Raw genomic sequence first — 23,887 nt, forward strand, 5'->3', positions numbered from 1 at the left:
GTTAACGATTGTAGATATTCTTCAGAATATTGTAAGTTGATGTTTTCATCTTCCCTACAATTACCACCAACTGTTTCAGCATAGTCTATTGATACACATTTAAACAATTTGCTGTGTAATCATTTGACAATTTTTTGCATTAATCCGTTTGACTTTATCGTTTCTCGGTGCTAGGATTGCCCGTGTACTCATTTCTTTTGTTGATAACCCTTCAGGATGAAATTCTTCAATAAGATTTGGACATAATACATCATTATTTTTTCGTAACTTAAAGTGAGAAAAACATAAAAATTTATAAGAGCTGAGAGCGCAGGGACAGTGTCTGACAAAAGCATTCACACGAATGAGAGGTGAGAGGACCGCGGGCGTGGGCCGTTAATCAGAAATGGTGGAGAGGAGGGTGGGACTTGAAAAAATCTCTTGGCAATAGTCTCGTCTCAGGTTTTATAAAAGAGAGACAACTAAAAAAACGCAGCTAACACCTTGTTCTCTACCTTTTGGTGTAACAGCATTGACAGGTCTTTTGTACAATCGTTACTGAGAAGTAAGCTCTCTTGTTGTCAGAGGATGATGTCCTTTTTTTATTTCTCTTACTCAACAGACACCGCGCAACATGTGGGCCTGGGCACTTCTTCCAGTGTCATTGTTCCTGCTTGGCACCATTGGATTCTGGGCTGTGTGAGTAGCGAATTGTTGTGTTTTTTTTCTTGAGGTTTGCTGCACCGTCCATTCTGGTTTTACAGTTTGACTCATCCTGTCGCATGTGCTCTCATTTTTCTTTGCAGCTATGGGATAGCTGTGTCAAATAATTCCGTTAATCTCACTGTTGAGTTTCCTTATATCAGGTAAGTTAAAGCTGAAACTACACCTTCATGTTGATGGAATACGATCCTGGCTGTCTAGGGAGGATCGGCCTAATAATTCTAAAATGTGTCATATCATCTCCGCAGTACCTGTGGCTCCTACACACCGCAGAGCTGCTACTTTGCTCAGATTCTCAATGTTGGGGCATTTCTGGGTGAGTCTCCATCTTTCATTCTGATTTAAAATTCTCTTAAACTGGTGTTTCTCAAGCCCTGGCTTGCCACCGGTGCATTGTGGGTTGCCACCGTTGGTTTGCGTGTAGGTCTCCCATTGTGTTACATGTTTTCCTGTTTCTAACAGTGCTTGTTTCACGAAAGTGTAGCACCCGTCCATCCCACTCTTCTAATCATGTTCGTATCACCAAGTGAGGGCTCTCGCCTTTACAATGGTGCTCATATTATAAAGGGTGAAAGCCTCCCCCTGCTCTTCATATTGCTCTTGAATTACCAAGGGAGGGGTACCCCAATTCCACTCTTACAATTGCATCAACTTTGCATTTTTGACTGGTTTTGAAGAGGAGCCGCAGGCAGCGTGGGGAAGGGTTTGGAAGAGGACGAATAGGAATCGAGAAATGCTGTATCAGCTGTGTGTGGGCAAGACCGGTTTTGAAGTGGAAGCAGGATGAACCAGAAGAGAAATATATATTAGAGATTTTAGAAATTGAGAGAGTGAGTACCATTACTAGCATGAGTGCAGTCATCAGTGACAGATCCAGAGGTGGTCCTTTCACTTCTTTGGATGGAGAGACTTCTTTCAAACCCAAGGATCCTGAAAAGGCAAAGAGTCCCGGGTGGGATTACTGCTCCTTGTCCTTGTCCATAATGTCTGGGCTTTAGGATAAGCAGATGGACATCTGGCTAACTGCTCAACCTCTAAACCCTTCCTTCATGTTTCATTTTGTTCCCATTTTGGCAGAGGAACGGTCACAAGCATAGTATAATACAAAAGCACTTAAGATGGATCATGTGATCTCATCCAAATGAAGTCAATCAGATGCACTTTTTAAAATATAATTTTTTACAGCACTGTTCAAAAATAACTAAAGTAGTTGGGTCTTTCTGAATTTTTTCACTCGATGTTCTTTCTGTATTTTTCGACAGTGATTTGGATCTGCCTCATCCGATACCAACAGATCAAAGATTATGGGCAGCATTCCCGTTTGAACACGGCCAGCCTGGTCTTGGGGGTTATCTGTGCTATCGGGATAAGCGTTGTGGGGAACTTTCAGGTAAAGTGAAGTCAATTGGACCTTCAACTGAGTAGAACAAAAGAAGGTTGAAGGGGGCAGAGTGACCTAGGAACCTTGCGGTTTCCAAATCTGTCTTCCAGGATATTTTCGATGATGGATATGTAGAAGTTCTTTAGTAACTGGTAGAGCAGCCTGAAATCCCTATAATTTGAATTTGAAGTGATAAAGATGTTGCTATGCCTTCCTCACCAGGGTGTCAATGTGCTTGGCCCTGGTTAGGTCCCTAGTGATGTGAACATCGAGGTATCTGAAACTGTCCACCCTCTCCATTGGAGTGATGTTAAATTACTGAAGGGGTGGTAGTGCCTCTGCTTTTTTCTCCTAATGTCAACAATCAGTCCCTACGTCTGGCTGACATTCAGTAGGATACTTTTGGCCTGACACCAGTGTGACATACTCTTCACTTCATCCAGGTAAGCCTGGTCATTGTTGTTAGAGATCAGGCCTACCACAGCTGTGTCATCTGCAAACTTGACAATGCTGTTAAGAGCAGCCATACAGTCATATGTATAGAGGGAGTACAGCAGAGGGCTCAGAACACAGCTCTGTGGAGCCCTGAAGGTGAGGGATAATGAAGTGCGACCACCCAGCTGCAGAATGAAGTGCTCAGAGACAGTTTCCTGAGCTTGGTGATGAACTTTCAGATAAAATGAAATCATTTGACCCTTCACTTGAGTGGAACAAAGAGAGGTTGAAGGGGGCAGAGTGAGAACTGAAGCTGAATATTTTGCCATTATTATAGTTTTCCCTTTGGTATCTTGACTGTTTTTCTTATGATATTCAAAGGCTGTCAGGAAAGCATTGATAATCTTTCAATTTTGTTTTATCATTTGTTAACAATTTTACAGTTATGAGGATGTCATTTTGTCTAATTCTTTTTTGTGGGAGCTGCCATTTTGAGTTTTTGTGTGTACAGTCACTGACGTTTTTTTGTTTTAGGTTGTCAAGTCATACAACGTGTAGTGAAATGCTTAGTTGCTAAACTCCAAGACTACACACTTAAGAGGAATATTAAGAACTTATACCCATAATTCATCACTTTATAAATATCAATAAATATCATGATAAATAAATGCAATATTATCGTTATATTAGAATGATAACATATGTGATAAATAATGAATAATAAATAAATAGATAAGTTAAATAACTTCATGTTAGAGAAGTAACAAATAGGACATCATGTAGTTCTAGACACTTTTCCTTACTCGAGATGCGGATGGACTGTGGACAGAAACTCCTCCTCAGTCTCCCCAAACTCGACTTTAGGTAGCTGCATTGTTTACCTGACTACAGTACAGAGAAGAAGCCATTGCTGGGATGGTTGATATCTCTGGTAATTTACTTTGCCCTGGTCCAACATCGCTTTGTATCCTGGAAGTTGGGGAATGCACACCCAATGATGCTTTCAGTTGTCTACACCACTCTCTGCTGAGCCCTACTGTGTTCAAATCAGGAGACGATACTTTATAACAGGTGTGACAACCACGGGGTGCAGTAGCACCCCGTACCCCCAGGCATAACTACACAACACAGTCCTTTGTTCAAACACAACATCTTCTCTGTTTTTTACCTTCTTCACTCTCCAAATTATCTTCTGTAATAACACAATACAATAATAAATCTCTTTCCTCCTTCTGCACCTCCCCATCCACACTTCCTCTCAACTCTGATTGCCCTTGCAAGAAACTCGAGGCCTGGGAGTATTTCCGGATCAATAGCATTTTACACTGGAAGCACTTCTGGGTCAGGTAGAATTCTATTAAAGGGGTTGTAATGATCCCCTGCAGATCTTACTAGGGCTGTCCCATGGGACTACAATTCCCAGTCTGCCCTGTAGATATTCCTATTGGTGTCCCACCAGTGGGATGCTGCCACCATGTGTACATATGGCATTGGAACATAGCTTTGGATGGCAGACACACCCTGTCTATCCATTGTTGCCTCCCTTACTGGCTGAAAACTAACTTCCATCTCAGCCAGGGCACCTGTTAGTCCAACTTGGTACTCACACAGGATACTTTCGATGATCAACATGTACAAGTTCTTTAGTAACTGGCAGGGCAGACTAAAATCCCTGAGGCATCATGGGTGGTAAAGATGTTGTTATACAGTACTTTCCTTACCAAGGTCTCAATGTGCGTGGACCAGGTCAGGACCTCTGTGATGTAGACACTGAGATATCTGAAATTGTCCAAGGTCTCCAACAGAGTGCTGTTAATTCAGAGGAGGTGGCAGTGCTTCTGATGTGTTCTCCCAAAGTCCACAATCAAGTCCTTTATCATGGTGACATTCAGGAATAGACTGTTGGCCTGACGTTGTCCTGATAAGCCGCCTCATTGTTGTTAGAGATCAGAACTACCATAGCAGTGTCATCAGAAAATCTGACACTGATGTTAGAGTGATGAGCAGCCATGCAGTCATATGTGTAGAAGGAGGTCAACAGAGGGCTCAGAACACAGCTCTGTGGAGCTGCTGTGTTGAGAGTGAACCACCTGGGGTCTGCCTGTCAGGAGGTTAAAAATCCATCTGCACAATAAAGTGCTCAGACGCAGCTCCTTGAGCTTAAAGGGGTTTATTGTGTTAAATGTGGAACTGTAGTCTATAAATAGCATTTGCACATAATTGTTGTCCAGACGGACCAGACCTGTGTGAAGGATCATGGTGATGGCATCCTCTATGGATCCACTGGAACATAATATGTAACCACCAGGGGGCACCTCTGAGCCCCAAACTGCAGACACAATAATGGCCAACACAATTCTGAGTTAAAATAAAAGATATTTATTTGTCCACCACACCTTTCCAATAATCACCCATCAAAAGATCCGTAGCAAATACCATATCTTTTCAAATTCTTTCTCTTAAGAGTGTTGCCCACTGCCTCCTGACTCTGACTCCCTGATGTGAGGTGACAAGCTCCTTTTCAAGCAAAACCTGGGAATGCTTCCAGTGTCACTGAATGGCATGTCAGGAGCACTTCCAGGTCACTTGGAAGCCAATATCGTCCTCCCCTAGCACCGCCCTCTGTCGCCACCCAAGGATCCAGACTGTACTTCCACACTCCAATTCCCATGCAGTCTTTCGGGAATTTATTAAAATCAAATGATGTTCCATTAAAGCAAGTCAAATTTTGCAAAACTAGGTTTGAATAAAATCAATCCCCACCCATGAGAAAAAGAGTTAGGCAAACAGAGTAAAACTTTAATAGTAGGGAATAAATAAATAAATAAATAAATCAATCAATAGATAGGTAGATGTGAAAGGCACTATATAATAGATAGATAGATAGATTAAAAAAAAGGGAAGAGAATCCACTTCCTCGATATAAATTCTTATTCTAGACAGGGCTGTACTTCCACACTCCAGTTCCCATACAATCTTTCACGGATGCCCATGTAACACCTGGCTCGGCCAGACAAAGGGTAATTTCCAGAAGGTGGGTTTGGAGCGCATGTCTGCTCCTTTGCCAACCAGCATCCTGAGGTGTTTCGTTGTGTGGTGTGTGCGGGGCAATGCGCTGTACCAGTGCATGCTCCCCAACCTGACCTTGCTTGGGGTCAGCCTTGAAGGAACACTGCCACCTTTTGTATGAGGGTATGAACTGCTCCTGCTAGCCATGCTCACCCAGTCCATTCGTTAAAGTTCAACCCGAGCCTGGAGGAGTGTTCCGGATGGGTTTTGTGTCTCTATCCCTTCAGTACTTCCATTAAGGCATTCTGGCTGGGCAAGAAGTCTGTATCCATCCTGGTCACGTTGCCCATCTCTCCTCCATAACACATACAACCGTAATGGATCTAGTTCTTTGGGCAGTGACGTGCATATGTCATTTTTCACTAGCCTCTCAAAACACTTTATTACTATAAGTGTTAGAGCGATGGGATGATACAGATAAGATAGACTTGCTTTCTTAATGGATCTTTTAAAGCATGTTGGTGTGATAGACTGCGTTAAGGAGAGAGTAACACTGGCGCAAGCTGATTGGCACAGATCCTTGAAGCACCTTCTGGGATGTACTGTTCCCTTTAATGAAAGCTTCTCCTTATTTCATGTCCCAACAAAGTAAACGCTGCAGAGGTGTTGCACCTCTGGCTGGCAGTAGCGGCATTCACATCGAATCGCACATAAGAGTTATTAAGCTCGTCTGACGGAGGAGTGTAGCATTCGCTTTATAGTGCTTTATTGTCTGACGGTCTTGCCACACACATCTTGGAGTAGATTGTTCGACTTGCTATTGCACAATCTCCCAATTTCATTGCTTAGCAGCTTTCACTGCTCTTCATATGGTGAATGAGCTCCAAATTCCGAGACACAAGCACTGAGTTGTACACAGTGGTGCATGTATTTAATGCATCAGGAATGGTTTTATCCATCCATGGTTTCGGGTCTGGTTATGTCCTGGTGACATTCGGTACAATATCACCTACAAGATATTATGGAAGATCGGGGGTCGAACAGCCCCCTAACCTGGACACATACAGGCTCAGTGACCCAAAAGTCCCAAAAGCACAACACACTTTTATTTTCTTTTTCTTTAGCACACATTGCACAAGACCCCAGTTACTCAGATCCCTTTTGTTTCTCTCTTTTCTTTCCCCTCTTTTTCTCTTCTGCCTCCACTCCTCCTTACAGCTTTGTCCTCCACCACCTGACTTGAGCTCCCTGATTAGTGGTGAGGCAGCTCCTTTTATAGCACACCCAGAAGTGCTCCAGGTGGTTCTTGACCTTCTTCTGGCTGCACTTCCAGGCGTGGAAGAAGAGGTTCATCCAAGGATCCAGATGTACCTGCAGCACCCCCTGGTGGCACACACAAAACCCAACAGGGATGTTCCAAACTATCAAGTCCCAGCAGACCCTACGGGAATCTGTGGTGCTGTAGCAACCCAGGGAAACCGCCCTCTAGCATCCCGGGGGAGATAATGTTCCAAACATAGTCTCTCCCTCGGTCCTTCAACCCAGCTGGCATCCCGGACGGGCAATAGTCCTGACTATCCACCACAATATCCAATGGAGCACATCGCAGCTTCTGTAAATATGTTGATGTCGCCATCAGAGCTGCGTCTGAACATTCCAGAGTTGGCGTCACCCAGTGTGTCTTACAGAATGGCCTTTCCAGCACACCACCTCACATGTGATTGGTGCTTCCTGCTTGATCTTCTGTTTGTATCTGCGCATAAGTAAAATAGCTGAAGTGTTAAAGCAATGTCTGAACTTTGTTGGAAAAGACAGGAAAGAAAGGAAAGACTCCACTTCTCCAGTCCCATCGGTTCACACATCCTGGTGATTTCACACTTAGTCCATTTTTTAACAAGATCTAAACTCATAAGTAATCTATAGGGCAGAATTTTGAAGGGTGGTCTTGAACCTTTGAACCGAGTCAACAAAATGGAGTCGTGCTTCTCACATCAGATAATCCAATGATCTTATTTGCAGCAAACTGTTCTGATGGGGGTCCACCTGTTTGGTGCCTTCTTGGCCTTCTTCATCGGACTGGCATACTTCTGGACTCAGGTCTATCTCACTTTTACAGTGAAGCCGAACCACGGTGGAAAGTGGATTGGGCCCATGAGAACCTTCCTTTGCATCATTTGTACCGTACTGATCATCAGCAGTATCCTTTCACGGGGAGAGATTTTGAAAGAGGCAAGTAAAAGAGGTCTCACAAAATGACTTACATAATGCTGGTTAATTTATCAGTTTTCTTCTTTACCTGTCCATGGTTGTATGAGTTTTCCCTCCCAAATTCCCCCAATTGAAATCTAATGGCAATGGACTGGCATCCCACACAGGGTTTCCCTGTGATCCTGGGCTGGATAGTTGATTTGAGGATACTTGGGCATTTAAGCTTTCACTTCTGTGTCCTGTTGTTGCATCAGGTTATGTTAAGGTCTCACAGCACATGGACCCTGGTTTAACTCCAGGTTGGGGTACTATCTGCATGAGGTCTCACCATGATTGTGAGAGTTTTCACAAGTGGCCCTGTGTTCCTCACACAGCCCAACAACATGGACTCTAAATGAATGGACCATTGCCCTTTCTACAGCTGCAGTTTATTTCTAGGTTGAGTTGAGTATTAAGTAGAAAATGGGGCAAAGGGGACAACACAGAACAATCCAGAAGTGATCCTTGACCCATGCTTCCTTTAGTGGCGGTCCTCCACAAAACTGGCTCCCGGAGTGCTGCAGCTGGCTGTGAATGGCTGGCTGCCATGACCTTCTTCATGCTCTTTGCCTCCTTTGCAGTGGAATTCAGGCACGTGGATCGACACTCCTACCACGTGATGCTCAAAGAAGTCGATATAACGGGCCAGTAATACAACAAAGCTCTACCTCAAGACTCTGGAGACCTTCAAATGGTACTGGCACATACTCATTGACTTGCACATCTATTAAAATTTCAGTCGTCCTGAGTTTGTAATTCTCAGAGTATTTGGGAAACAAAAAATCGGGAGTGGTCTCCCCTCGACTTTCTCATATACTTAGATATGGGGATGGACATTTGAGGAGTAAACTGCAAGACAATGATTATATTTTTATATTGTGTGCATTAAAGAACCAGCAACAACAAATCAAATCAAATTAACAATATATTGAGCAATTATTATAAAAGTAAAGTTGAATAAATCGGACTCTGCAGCTGTATGAATAAAAGGTAAAGTACCACTTCTGGTTAGAGCAAATAGCCCAAAAGTTGACAGAAATCTACGTTTTGTACTGAATATTTGTATGCAAAATTTGGTTGACCTAAGTGAAAGCCTACTCAAGGTATAGTGTTTGCACACACACAGACTGACACAGACACTCAGACATAATTCCAAAAATGGCATTTTCTGACCCAGGAAGGTCAAAAAGGTTGAGATTTTTAGACGATTACAATACTGAATTGTAGTGAAGTGAATCGGACTCAGGGAGGTCTGAAATTGTCGAGATTCATCAGAATCTCGAGGTCGAATTTTTGGATGATTACAATACTTTCCCAATGAGAAAGTGAATTGACTCAGGGAGGTCTAAAATGTGAAGATTCATCAAAATCTCGAGGTTGGATTTTTGGACGATTACAATACTTTCCCAACGAGAAAGTGAATTGACTCAGGGAGGTCTAAAATGTGAAGATTCATCAAAATGTCAAGGTTGAATTTTTGGACAATTACAATACTTTCCCTATGAGAAAGTTAATCGGACTTAGGGAGGTCTAAATCAACGAGATTCATCAAAATGTCAAGGTTGAATTTTTGGATGATTACAATACTTTCCCAATGAGAAAGTGAATTGACTCAGGGAGGTCTAAAATGTGAAGATTCATCAAAATGTCAAGGTCGAATTTTTGGACAATTACAATACTTTCCCTATGAGAAAGTTAATCGGACTTAGGGAGGTCTAAATCAACGAGATTCATCAAAATGTCAAGGTTGAATTTTTGGACGATTACAATACTTTCCCTACGAGAAGGTAAATCGGACTCATGGAGGTCTAAAACATCGAGATTCATCAAAATCTCGAGGTCGAATTTTTGGACTATTTCCTTATACTTCGTATACGACAAAGTATAAAAAAAAATGATGGACTCAACAAACATATTTCTCTCCGGAAGGGTAAGGTCATAATTAGTAAATCAAAAGGTGAAATAAAATTACCTCATGCGTGATTTAGCAAGTCATAATATGAAACAATATTACCTCTGTAGCTGCGTTTACCCAAAATTACTAAAGTTCTGCAGCTTTAGTTTCCTTCATGTGATTCTGGCAGTAGCCTGCCATGTTGAAATGATTCCATGGACAAAATATCTTAATTTAAAGTAAAACAGTTCACACAAAAAATAGACAAAAGTTGGTATTGTGAAGTAAAGTTCTGTTTAAAGCTTATATATCTTGTTTGTTTCGTTAAGTTTTCTGTTACAGTTGATCCATATCTAAACGGTCAGAAAACTGTATGTCAATGGGTCCTTCAGTCCCTGCCAGCCTATTCCTAACACACCCTTCAATAACACCCGCTATTACAGATATACTGTAGTTACGACGGTTCTATCTCATGTTAACTTACAGGGGGTAAACGCTAATCCAATAATCTATAGCTGTGAAAAAACATTAGATTCTATTCAAATTAAGTGAACACTTATATGATTTTAACTTAAAGCTTTAACTTTCTAAGATTGGCTCTTACAACCTCTTTGGTCTCATATATTTTTTTAAAGTTGTGACAAATGGTCTTCCTGATGGAGATAGATCTGATCCAAAGCTTAATGTGGTGACTCATAATGATCTGAAATCCAAATTAAAGTGAACCAAGCTACTAAGAAGCAATAGATCTACGGTGACATTCATGTCTCTGGTGACTCTTCCTATGACGTCAGTAGACGGATTTGGAGAGCATGAGGGGTCATGAGGTCACTGGAAAGGGGTGTGTGGCGCTCCCGATATCTATGCAAAAGGACGAAGGTCCAAGTCTTTAGAGTCCTGGTGCTTCCTGTCTTGCTATATGGTTGACCTGAGATGAAGACTGGACTCCTTTGGTACTGTGTCTCCTTGGGTACCAACGGATTGACTTTGTGTTGCTCATGAAGTCTCAAATTAGGCACATTACCTGCATTGTGAAGGAGCGTCAGTTATGGCACTATGGCCATGTGGCGCAATTCCCTGTGGGTGATCCAGCTCGTAGGATTCTCATTGTTGGGGATCTTCATTGTGGCTGAACCAGGCCAAGGGGATGCCCACATAACACCTGGCTGCAGCAGATAGAGGGTCATTTCTGGAGGGTGGGACTGGACCCCGTGTCTTCCTCGGGGGTTGCCAACTGGGATCCCAAGCTGCTTCATCTTGTGGTGGGCACGGCAACACACTGTACCAGTGCATGCAACCCAACTTGACTTGACTTGATCTACACTCTGCTGGTAACACCAGTGGCTCATCTGTCTGAGTAGTGAAGTGACCTCTTATAGCCCCTGGAATCTCCATCTCTACACCTGAGGTTCTGCTTCAAGACTTTGTAGGCCCTTGAATGGCATACCTATATGGTTCTTCTTCATCACTTTTAATCCATCTTGGGTGTTGGCCCATCATCCTATCATCTATGTTACCATTTTCCAATCATCCACAGCATAATCTGGACTGGCTTCTCTTCGTCTAATTACAGGGTGTCCTTGTTTCACTCTACCGGAAATCATGAATACTTCATTATCTCCTTGGTAACATCTTTTCAGGTTTCCGGTTCTTTCAGGTGAGAAGTCCATAGCTAAAATCTTTTGCCATCTTACCAAGTGATCTTAACCAATATTTTTGAACTGCTGGTTTTCATCTTCAGACAGTGATAATATTTATTCTGACAGTCTCTCAAAGTCACTGGCCTTTAGAATTTTTTCACGTTTTTTCCCCAAAATTGGCTATTGCTATTTTTAGCCAAGGCTTGTATGCTTAAATTGAATGTGTTTAGATCTGAAATTGGTTATATTCCAGAAAATATTAAAAATAATAATCTACTTAAGTATTCAGGGCCTTCATTTAAACTTCTCACTCTATCTTTAAGGGTGCAAATATTCATGATTCTTTTTGCAGCATGATGTCCTTTTATCCACTAGATGGCAGTACAATACCATCCCAAGTACTCTTTGGGCACTGCATGTGCTGTAATATACAACACGCATGGACTGGCATCCCTGCCAGGATTGGCCTCTCCACTTCCTAAACCAGCCGGGAGGCCAAAACAAGGAAGAAATCAGGCTGTATGCTCCCCTGACCTGGTTAGATGGCAGTATCCCTTGGCTTTGGTACACATTCAGACAGCAACTGGGAATGCTTGGAATTGTAGTCCAGTGGGGTGCCGCTAGAGGGTGGTGCAGTGATTAACTTGCCCTACCTTATGGGACTTCCGCATGGCCTGCAAGTGCTTCCTACGGGCAATGTCCTGGCATCAGATGTACTGCTGGGTGTTCAATAAAAAGAACCGCACTGCCGGGAGTTGAGATGGTCGACACTCACCTGGGAGGAATAGCAGCAGAGAGAAGAGAGAAGAAGAGTGCTCATCCTTACAGTATGGAGGTGTTTCTTTACAATAAAAACCCAGGACTTGTCTATGCATTTGTGTTTAGAATTTGGGGCTCCCCCTGTTGCAAACAATCACAATGCAAACAATGTAGTGTGGTTAGGTGTAGGAATGAGAGGTCTTGAAGCGGAGAAAAAGTTGGGACACCTACCACGATTTAGTAAGGAAGTCCAAAAAAAAAAAAACCCCAAAAAAAAACAGCCTGTTTGGGCAAAAACAAAACAATCTATAAATCTGTCACTTGGCCGAGTTGCGTCGGGATCATTTACTGGAACTCCGCTAGCCGTCGGCTCAGTACACAAATGACGCCTCCTTCTGTCCCGTTAGGTTTCTTATCTTAGGCAGACCAGAATGGGCGGGGCTAAGTGTCGTCAGTGGGCGGCTCCTCTGAGCTGTGGGGAGAAAAGAAGAAGAGCACTTTAGTGACAGCAAGCCCCTGTTACCCTGGTGGGTCACCGTAAACCTCGGTCAAGCCTGTGAGGAAATCCTCGGATGTGGATGCCTGACAAGAGCTTAACCCCAGAGAGAGACTCTTTTTAGGGGGCTGCTCGGGGGGGCGATTGTGGTGCTTCGTTGGGGGCGTAAGTGAATTTCCAGAGAAAGTTAAGAACCATAAATCTCATCAGAGGGGAGCCTCCTAAACACTTTCAAACAGGGAAGCGCTTTCCTCGCCCTCTTCAGTGAGCAGATTGAGTCCATGGACACTTTAGCAGGGTCTTAACCAGGGTGGTACTTGGATTATAAACAGTTAAGTAAGCAACGGGTTTTAGCATATTTTCCATTTGGAGTTCTTTCTTTCTTTCTTTCTTTCTTTCTTTCTTTCTTTCTTTCTTTCTCCGAAACCCCGACACCGTGAAGCGAAAGAGAGAGAGAGAGAGAGAACCGAAGTGACAGAACTGCAACTGAGCAGCGACTCTCAGAGGCGAGAAGAGCGTTCAACACACCGCGGCTTGGATTTTAGTATTCCAAACACACAAAGCCGAATAATCCCTGCAGCAGAGAAATATTAAACATAACAGCCTCATTCTCCATGGCTGTTAATGAAGCTCAGGGAAAAATCAGCTGCCGACATGATGAAAGGGGTTTCATTCCGGCTGCGGAGAATTATTGCGTACGGCTTCCTGGTGCTTTAAATAAAACACACACACACGCTGAAAAAGAACCTCGGGCTTTACTACCTAATAGACAGTCGGGGTGGGGGGGTATGGAGCCCATTTTAACTAATGTGATTTTTTCCCCCATTCTTCAAGGTTTTTATGATTTTTATAATTACAGGTATTATACAGTAGATTGAAAATTTGTATTGAACGATCATTTTCCGTCTGCGTGCCATAAAATAAACCTGTAATTGAAAGGCATTCTAAAGAAACAAAGCAAGAACGAATAAATGACTTTGATACAGTCCCCGCGTGTTTATTCTGCTCACCAAGTGCGTGTACGGGATGGAAATTGCCAAGCCGCGATGCAGCTGGACGCGCACATCGCCTCTCCTCTTTCTATCCTATTACCAGGCTCATTTTTTATGCTTTATCAGTTTATTGCAGAATCTCTTACCCGTTGGGCACGTTGGCAGTGAATGTCGAAACCTATTCTTTTAGTAGCTTAGAGTCATTTGGATGGTGATGGAGGCTGCAGGTTGGGGGGTGGGAAGGAGGGGTGTAAGTGGTGGGAACCTGGCAAGAGAGTCACCCTGACCTTTCATGCCAAGATATAAATCCCATCATCAGATAGAATCCTTAGCGATGTGATTAGAAAACAACATCAACAACAACAACAAAAAAAAAAATATCTAAAGATAAGACAAAAGGAGCTGATGTAGAGACACTTGGCTCTCTGATTTGCTTCCAAAAAGTGCATTCTCTTATCGAGCCATGACAATTAGCTGGCATCTTTTCATCTCTTTCTGTTATCTCTCCTCCTTTGTGTGTCTGGAGTTCCAAAGCAGTTTCAATGTTTCTTTGCTTTTACATCTCCATCCTTTATGTACCTGAGCAAAGACACAACCGCTGACTGAGGGATCAGAACTCCAGAGGGCTCTTTGTACTTCCTCAGCTGGTTGCACAGCACTGGCAGGACATGCCACCCTGAAGACACTCGTATGCAAATGATTACAAACCAGGGGATACCTCCCTCCCTCCCTCTCTCCCTCACTCACGCCAATGAGTAATGAGTGCCAGTAAGGATAGACAGGCAACCCAGCTGGAATGGAGGGTGATAACCTTAAGGACTGCATAGTCAGAGACATAACCCAGCCGGAATGCCTTTCAGCCCTCATGCCAGAAGAGATAACACAACTGTGGATGGACTGGCAGAAGCTGGAAGCCAAGAGTGGTTCATTCCTTCAAATGACAGGTGTCAGTGTTCCTCATGATTCGTACCAATAAAGGCCCCCACATGGAGTGTGAAAGTGCAGCCTTTGGGTGCCACTAAAAGGTACCGCCAGGAGAGGACCTCCCTTGTTTCCAAACAATCCAGAAGTTCTCCCAACAGCCCATGCCATGTTAATGGAAACATTCTTGGGTCCTGCTTAAAAGGAGTTCACCGTATCATTTCAGGGAGTCTGAGTTGGGAGCCAGTGGGCAACACTTATTAGGAGGAGCGGAATGGAGATGAGGACAGCATGGTGGCGCAGTGGGTATCGCTGTTAGGAGGTTCACTTCCCGGGTCCTCCCTGCGTGGAGTTTGCATGTTCTCCCCGTGTCTGCATGGGTTTCCTCCCACAGTCCAAAGACATGCAGGTTAGGTGCATCGACAATCCTAAATTTTCCCTAGTGTGTGCTTGGTGTGTGGGTGGGTGTGTGTCCTGTGGTGGACTGGAGCCTTGCTCGGGGATTTGTTCCTGCCTTGCGCCCTGTGCTGGCTGGGATTGGCTCCAGCAGATTCCCCATGACCCTGTGTTAGGATATAGCAGGTTGGAAAAATGGATGAATGGAATGGAGATGAAGAGAAATTGACTTATTTTTCAATTGTCTTGAAATTGTCTGTGCTCAATTGGAAGGGTGTTGGGGAGGAATAAAAATTCAGTTCAGCAATGTGTTGAGTGAAATTGTGTTTGGGATTTGGTGCCCCCTTGTGGTTACTACATAGACAGATAGATAGATAGATAGATAGATAGATAGATAGATAGATAGATAGATAGATAGATAGATAGATAGATAGATAGATTTTAGTATAGTAGGCAAGATAGATAGATAGATAGATAGATAGATAGATAGATAGATAGATAGATAGATAGATAGATCTTAGTTTTAGGGTCCTTTAGCTGGAGCCAAAGGGAGCGAGATGTCTTCTCAAGCAAAACACTGCAGTAGGTACCGCTGGATTACGTGCTTCACTCATGGTACACTTCCATCTTTGGCTATCAATGGTGATGTTTCGGGCAATGGTCAGTCGATATATTTGAGCCATGTTTTCTTTGGTGCAGTTCATTGAACTTTCCAGGAGGCAGGTCGCTCTCGCCATTAAAAGGTCGTACGGCAGCCTAGTGAAGTTCATCCTGCAAACGTGGCCAAACCACTCAGTGTATACTTTATGATCATTTCTTCAATTGGAGGTTGGTTATTGCACTGGGTCTGAATTGGTCGCATTTTGCCCGCGATCACAGAGGGACACACCCAGTATTTGCCTCAAGTATCACATTTGGAAGACCATCAACATGTTTAAATCCGATTACAGCAGAGTCCATGTGTCTGTTCCATACAAGATAATTAGCGTGATCAGAGTACGGGAGAAACGTATTCTTGTTTTGATAGAAATATTGAACTTCTTCCAAAGTCACCAGTTGAGCTATGTGAGTGGCACAGCCACTAGTCCAATCCGATTATGGACTTGAATTGTTGATGCAACCTTCGTTGATAGATAGAAAGATATTAATTTTAGTATAGTAGTCAGGATAAGATAGATAGATAGATAGATAGATAGATAGATAGATAGATAGATAGATAGATAGATAGATAGATTTTAGTATAGTAGGCAGGATAAGATAGATAGAATAATATTTGTCTCCAGGGGAAATTTGACTTTTTACAGAAACTATTTAAATAAATAAATGCACAAATTGAGCCAAACAAACACCAGAATGACTGTAAAGTAAGAAAATTAAAAAGAAGGAAAGGTCTGTCTTGGCAGTGCCAGTCCCAGTGAGCCATATTACTGTTGGTATAAAGGAGCCCCAGTAGCGTTTCCTGGCACACTTCTGCTGAATGAGCTGATGGCTGAAAGTCCTCAGTGTCTAAATGACAGAGAGAGAGAGTGTGCAGCATTGTTCATAATGGCACTCAGTTCTATTTTAATTCTCTCCTTCACGATGATGTCTGATGACTGAGCTTGCCACACCAACACACACACAATGGCAGCCCCTTTTGCTGCGGTACCCACCTGAGCCCTCGCTCACATTTCGGTTGCACGTGCACCTTTAGCACATTCCTTGTATTATCACACTGAGAAACACAGACAAACAAAAACAAAGACATAATCAGCAGTCATATTATTTTTCTTTATTAAACATTTGTCATTTGCATAGCATACATATGACCAAAAACTGTTAAAAAAAGCATTCAGTTATGAAGAAGTGCCAAATATTAGGAAGAGGCTTAAACAAGAAAATGAGACACATGCCAAAAACAAAAGCCACTCATTTACTGTGTATCAGTGCAACACCTCTTAAATGTACAAACTGATTAGCTAGACTTTATCACAGGTATTTCATTTTTAAATAAAACAAATCTGCCCAGCAATGTCCATTTTCTAATTAAATACAAAGAAAATAAATAACACTTCACTTGCTCTTTATAATACTGTCAAACAAAATATGCCCTCGTGTCACTTAGGTGGCCGGTGGCTTTAGGGCATGAAGACTTCATTTGAACTGAAGTTGTAAATGTCGTCAGTTTTTTCCTGATTTACAACATGCGACTCCTGATATGCAGGGGGCCAGCGAGACTTTCTGACCTGGTGCTTGCCAAGCAGCGTGCCATGTGGACGGGAGGTGGTCGTCCACCTCAGGATAGCAAAGGACGTTGACTCTGCCCTTCTTAATGTCAAGCACTTTTTTTTTTGTCAGCAGTGGCAGTCAATTACTTTCCCGTTACATCTCCTTGCGGCATTTTTTTTTTTTTTCTGTGTCGCCACATTAAAAAAGGCCGATAAGAAATCGGATTGGAAATCACTGCAGGGCTCATCCTTTCAATATTGTGAGCAAAGATAAATGTGCTCTATTGGAAGTAAAAGCATTACGTATTTGATTAAGGGTTGGAAGAGTAGCAGCCCTGATGTGCAGAATTGCAGATTTCTTTCAAGGATTCAATCGACTCGAGCTGCCTAATGTAATGGAAATGAAGAGCTGGTGGGCTTCGTTTCGTCTTCTCGGTCTCGTGACTACAAAGGGAGGATGCCTGTGAAGCGCAGATACTTCTGTCGTGCCCACGTTTAACTCATTCAGGGTTTCTAACCCTGACAAAACCAAAGCATGGGGAGGTGGTGCATGTCTGCCCCCTGACATAAACAAGGAGGTTTGGGTTAGGCCATGGGCGGGCAATTGTGGTTGCAGGCTATGTCCCATGTGGTTTGTGGGTGGTCTCCCAAGAGGCCAATCACCGGCAGGAACTCACTCCCCTTTCCACCCTATACACCCAGAGGGTCTCCCACAGTTCTTGACAGTTCATTTACAATTGGGAGCAGTGAGTTTACTTGCATTCATGGTGAATTCTGTTAACTATCTGGGTCTCTGACGTTTTCACTTTCTGCTTTGTTTCTTGACCCTGTCTTTGGAATCCATTTTTGGATTTGTTAGATTTGTGTTTCAGGCAGTTAGTTCTGTTTTGCTTTTGTGCTTCGTGTGATTGGAATATTTTTGGTGAAGAGGAAGTCTTTTAATGTGTAAAGATTCATTGCTTACCCTTTGTACGAGCCGGGGTTTGATGGTGATTTCCCCCTCTAGTGAGCATCATTAGAAATGCTTTTGGAATGTTCACGACAAAACCGAAACTGAAATTGCCTCTGCAGGCGACTTCACAATTGCAAAGTTATAAACTCCCTTAAAGAGTATTTTTTTTAAAGGTTGTGAGTGGACAACAAGGAGTCCTGCTCCCTAAAGCTTTGTTCACTCTTTCATGTTCGCCTGTGTCCTATCCTGCAGCTGCAGATACAAGTTAATTCAGAAAATGGAGGTCCCATGTGTATGCACGTGACCATTTTGATACTGTAACTAGGCAGACGTCTGATGTATTTCTATTTAAGAATTCACAAAAATGCTATTAACAGCAAGAATGCAAAGTAAGGTAAAAGCCAAACCCTCATCCCAACAACCTGAACCCAAAGACTTGTACATGCATTCTGAGATGGACAGAAAGAGTCACGTCCTACGGTGCCCCAGCTGGTAAAGACCTCAAAGTAACATATTGTGTATGTGCCCACATATTCTTTCAGAAAATTTTTCTTGGTGGTCTTACAGCTCTTCTCTGGCCTGGTCTGCACAAAGACACTCTTTTCCCAGGACAGTTTGAGTTGTGGACCAACTTGTTCCCAATCACCGGTTATTCAGGGTTGGAACTGACCAGCATATAAACTGGGCCATCTGTTATGAGGCGAGACAAGCATCTAAAATCTGGCCAGTTTCTGGACCTCTTTAACCTTGGAAGCTGCCCCATCCGTATTAATCATCTACAAAACGCAGAGACAAGCCTGGCGATAAAAGTGATGAATAGCAAATCAGCGTGGAAAGCAATACTTTAATGTGACGCTTAATTTATGCAATGCAAATGAAACAATCACTCTGTGCTGCTGTTTTCCAGGAACTCTCCACGTCCCTGGACATCTTAGACTTTAGGAATTTAACAAGCAAAAAAAAAAAAATACACTCATGGATGGTCTTTTTTCAGCAGGGCCTATTTTCTTCATAATATAAATAGATGGTCCTAATTATGTAAACATAAGGGAAATCTTATGTTAAATTAATTTTTGAGGCAATTTTGTGAGTCTATATAAATATCTGTATATATACTGTCACTCATGCGCACCGGAAGATTGCCTTCCAGGCTCACCTAAGGTACGTGGTACCCACCCCAGAACGAGAGGGGATGCTGTCGCTAACAGTCTTGTCTCCTTCTCTCCCTCACAGCCTCTGCCTGTAGGCAACAAAGTCAAAAAAGCCCCGCCCCTTCCAGTCTGATTGGTATAAAAGTGAGAAGCTTGAGAGACAGAGAGAGAGAGAGAGAGAGAGAGAGAGAGAGAGAGAGAGAGCATCCCTAAAAGAACACTGGTTCAAGGGAATTGTCTCAAGTAAAGTATGTCATGGAGAGCAAGTTTTCGTTACAGTCTTTTGTTTTTTTTTTGTTGGAATTAAACAGGGTTTTGCCTGGTTTACACCCCAAGCATTTCACTTTTGCCTTTCCTCATTATTCGCCCAGCTACTATATATATATATATATATATATATATATGGTATTGTGTATGGTATATATATATATATTGTCACACACATGTGATTAGGGGACAACCAAAGGGCCTGAATAAATATAGTTCCACGCTGAACCAGGGGGTGGCGAAATGCACTAATTCTCTCTCTCAGTTTCTTGCAGACCATTCTTGGGAAATCCTGCCCTGTTCTGGGGCAGCCAATGACATCACCTCTAGTTCAGGTCCTGATGACATCACTTCCCCTGCAAGGATTTTAAAGCCACCATCTTAAGATAATACTGAATTCTGTTTTGGACTCCATTGTGTGAACATGTCTTTGTTTTTGGACAGATTTTGGAGCCGGGAGATATTATACAGGTGACTGCCCCAAACCTTCCCCATGTCTATGGGTTATTCTTATTACATATATATATATACACACATGTATATGGTATAGTATATATATATATATACATATTGTCACATATGGCCGGAATGCCTGGAAGGACTGGGAGGTGGCATATACGTCTTTTGAGCCACGAGGGAACAATCACCCTGGATCGGGATAAGACCATGGGAGAGGAGCAAGGAGGCTCAAGCCCATAGGGGCACATGGCCACCGCCAGGGGGTGCCCCAAGCCTCATGGAGCCCGGGAAACTTTCACTTCCGCCACACCCGGGAAGATGGAGGAAGATCCTTCCAGAGATGCCTGGAGTGCTTCCGAATGCAAGGGCAGCACTTTCACCACACCAGGAAGTGCTGCCAGAAGGACATCATCAAGCACCTAGAGCACATCCGGGTAGGAATAAAAGGTGAGCTGCCTCCATACAATCGGGGAGCTAGAGTCGGAAGTGGGAGGAGGACGAAGCTCCTGTGGAGAGAGGAAAGGCGTCCCACGGAGAGTGAGAGAGAAGCCTGGAGTAGGAGTGATTGGTGCTGGGAGCACAATGTGCTGTGCGGGACTGTGGTATTTGTGCTTAAATAAACGTGTGCCTTTTGATAAAGATGTGGTCTCAGTCTGATGGTGTCCAGGCGTGTCTCACAATATATATATATATATATACTAGGGGGCTGTGCCCCCTACTCGCTTCACTCACCCACCCCACAAAGATGTTAAAGTGTCTCCGAAATTGTTTGTAAGTAGGGCGTGACGTGCAAGACGTCTCTCAGGACTTCAAAGTGTCTCTCCGAGATGATGACGTCTCGACCAAAGATTTTTTAATGTAATAAATAGATATATTATACAGTATCTGCCAAATAATACAAAGGGTACACGACACATGCTTTGTCTTTAATGGAGTTAATCGGGTGTACACACTGAGGTTTGATCCTTGCAAAGGTGCATAACACCTGATGAGCCCCATTAACAGAGAAACACATCTTGTGTACTCTTTGTATTATTTGGTAGGTACTATATGACATATCTATGATCTTCTTATCACAAGTGAAAGGACATGGCAGATGTTTGCTGACTGGCTGACCAACCACAAGCATTACATGGTAGGTAACCATCCAAATAATCAGACTGTGATTCAGATCTATATCTATCTATATCTCTCTCTCTCTCTCTCTCTCTATATATATATATATATATATAGATAGATAGATAGATAGATAGATAGATAGATAGATAGATAGATAGATAGATAGATAGATAGATAGATAGATAGTCAGGCATGCTGTCAGTTCCCAGGAATGTGATACCACCCCGAGCAGACAAGGGGGCGCTGCTGCTAAATGTCTTCTTTCACCACAGTACAGAGAGTCCAGGTTTTCATTGCGGGGTTCCTCCCTGGCTGGGGTATGTGACCAACTGTTATGTCTCTTGCCAGGTATAGAAGTTAAAGTATGATGTTTAATGTATGTAATAAACAGAATAACCCTGACAAAGCTTTAAATGTATTATTATTAGTTCCAACATGTTAATATTATATTAATACTAATGACAAAACAATTATCTTAGAAAAATAAATCAAGCCAAATGGCCGCTACCTTTCTGGCAGAGCACGCTGTAATTAAGTGGACAAAAACCAAAACACTGAGTGTCAGTGCTACACAGGACCACGGCAGAAATAAAACACTTTCTAGTAATCAATTTCCAAAATATACATTTAAAACATAAACTACAAACCACGCTGCACAAATTTTGTACGTTTGTCAGATTTCTTTTTTTTTTTCTTTTGGATTTAGGGTCCCGGATGTTCAAGTATTTTTTTTTTTTAATTTATCAAAAACATTTAAAGAAAAATCAGTTTACAGTATAGTGTTTTTCCTTCCTGGAAAACTTAAAAAATGCATCCTATTGCATTAGAATAAAACATAGTGAAAAGTTAAAAAATATATATATAAACAACTTATGTAATATTTCACCTTGAAAGCAAAGCCAAAAGAACAATTTTTTTGTTTTGTTTTAAAGCAGCTAACTTCATTATAATTGTACTGTCTCAAACGACCTTAGTCCTGCAGTAGCCAAATCAAATAAAATAAATAATCATCAATTATGTTGTCTGTAAGGCTTTCCTCTGAATGTACTATCTTACTCTTCTTTATTTATGTATTTGGTTTAGCACAATGCAATATACTGTATAAAGATAGGGTGAGAAGCTCAGAGTAGAGCCGCTGCTCCTCCGCATTGAGAGGAGTCAGATGAGGTGGCTCGGGCATCTGATCAGGATGCCTCCTGGTCGCCTTTCTAGTGAGGTGTTCCGGGCACGTCTACTGGGAGGAGGCCCCGAGGAAGACCCAGGACACGCTGGAGGGACTATGTCTCCCGGCTGGCCTGGGAACGCCTCGGGATTCCCCCGGAAGAGCTGGAAGAAGTGGCCGGGGAGAGGGAAGTCTGGGCCTCTCTGCTCAAGCTGCTGTCCCCGCAACCTGACGTCAGATAAGCGGAAGAGAATGGATGGATGGATGGATATATACTGTATAATCTGCCGTTCTTTCTTAAACTCTGTGAAGTGCCTTAAGTATCAGCAGGGTGCTATATAAATAAAATGTATTATTATTAATATTATTATTATTATTATTACATAAAAAAAACACAATTTAAACTGCAGTATGGGGCACCCTTGAACACCCAAGGCCGATCTTTCAGGATTCCTGTACCATTTTAGCTGCGTAAGGCAGCAGGCGCAGATCCTTTTTTTGTACCACAGGAATGCTTTTCTGCGAAACTGACACTTTGTAGAACTTGGATGATTTTTAGCAGTTTGACTGTTTAGCTACAAAAGTGTAAACCGCAAATAAGAATTTGAAATTAGCATGGCAGGTCTGAATGATGTGCCCAGTGCATAATAAAGACGGCTGCCGAGAGCACAGGGGGCCTTAAAACGGCACAGAGAGAGTGAGAACGCTACATGGAGCTGATTGCTTCGGAACGAGTCACCACATGTGCACTCCAAGTTCTCGGAGAGAAGCGATGTCTTCTCAGTAATTTCAGTATCTCACCCGCAGATACACGACGAACTACACAGCGTGGTGCAGAGAAAGCGGGGACCTCTTTAATCGTCGCACCTTTTGAGCGTCTCACGGCACCCCTTCCTGCGCCATTCACACTTTTATTTGTATGGAGACGTTCTGTTAGCAATAATAAAGAACGAGGAATCAACGCTCTTACTGTTCGTCTCCCATGCAGGTAGCTTGGACAAGTCTTTCTGTCTCCAGTGTGAGACCTTCTCATCTGACATTGAAATGGCTGCCGGCCAGCTTTAAACAGAACTCCTTGGTACTGGTAAATAATCCATTTTTTTCCTCAACGCGTATCTCTGTTATTCAGTCTTGAAGACTGAAGATTAATTCCGTCTGGATGCAGTCTCCTCTGCTTCTAGATGGGCCATCCGTTCACTTCCGGCTCTTTTACATTCTTCCATAACAAGTGCAATTTGACCCATCAACCAGAGAAGTGACAGAACACATCATGGAATTGCACCGTAAGACCCATTGCTTTCAAAATAGTTGAAAAGAACAATAGATGACTATAATTATCTATCTATCTATCTATCTATCTATCTATCTATCTATCTATCTATCTATCTATCTATCTATCTATCTATCTATCTATCTATCTATCTATCTATCTATCTATCTATCTATCTATCTATCTATCTATCTATCTATCTATCTATCTATCTATCTATCTATCTATCTATCGTCAAAACAGCCATAATTACTGTGGCCTAAAATCAAACAAACTACGATAGGAGAAGAGATTTTTATAAAACTGAACCAGCTGAATGCAATGCAAAGTGACCGCATGATGGCGAGAGAAGCAAACGTGCATGAGGGGATTTCTTTGAAGGCGATTAAGGTTCCTCTATTGTTTAAACATTCTTCTCAAAAACTTTT

At 42.6% G+C, this 23,887-nt stretch overlaps 1 protein-coding gene across 1 annotated transcript; it reads left to right on the plus strand.

Annotated features, from left to right (window-relative positions):
- Nucleotides 1-607: 607 nt before the first annotated feature.
- Nucleotides 608-8,426, plus strand: tmem150b (transmembrane protein 150B). The gene is made up of 6 exons (XM_039764714.1): nucleotides 608-678; nucleotides 786-845; nucleotides 951-1,018; nucleotides 1,965-2,092; nucleotides 7,547-7,724; nucleotides 8,260-8,426. The coding sequence occupies exons 1-6, from the start codon at nucleotides 614-616 to the stop codon at nucleotides 8,424-8,426; spliced, it is 666 nt and encodes a 221-aa protein (XP_039620648.1). The 5' UTR covers nucleotides 608-613.
- Nucleotides 8,427-23,887: the final 15,461 nt, after the last annotated feature.

The sequence above is a fragment of the Polypterus senegalus genome, chromosome 10, assembly GCF_016835505.1.
Source record: "Polypterus senegalus isolate Bchr_013 chromosome 10, ASM1683550v1, whole genome shotgun sequence".
Classification (NCBI taxonomy): Eukaryota; Metazoa; Chordata; class Cladistia; order Polypteriformes; family Polypteridae; genus Polypterus; species Polypterus senegalus.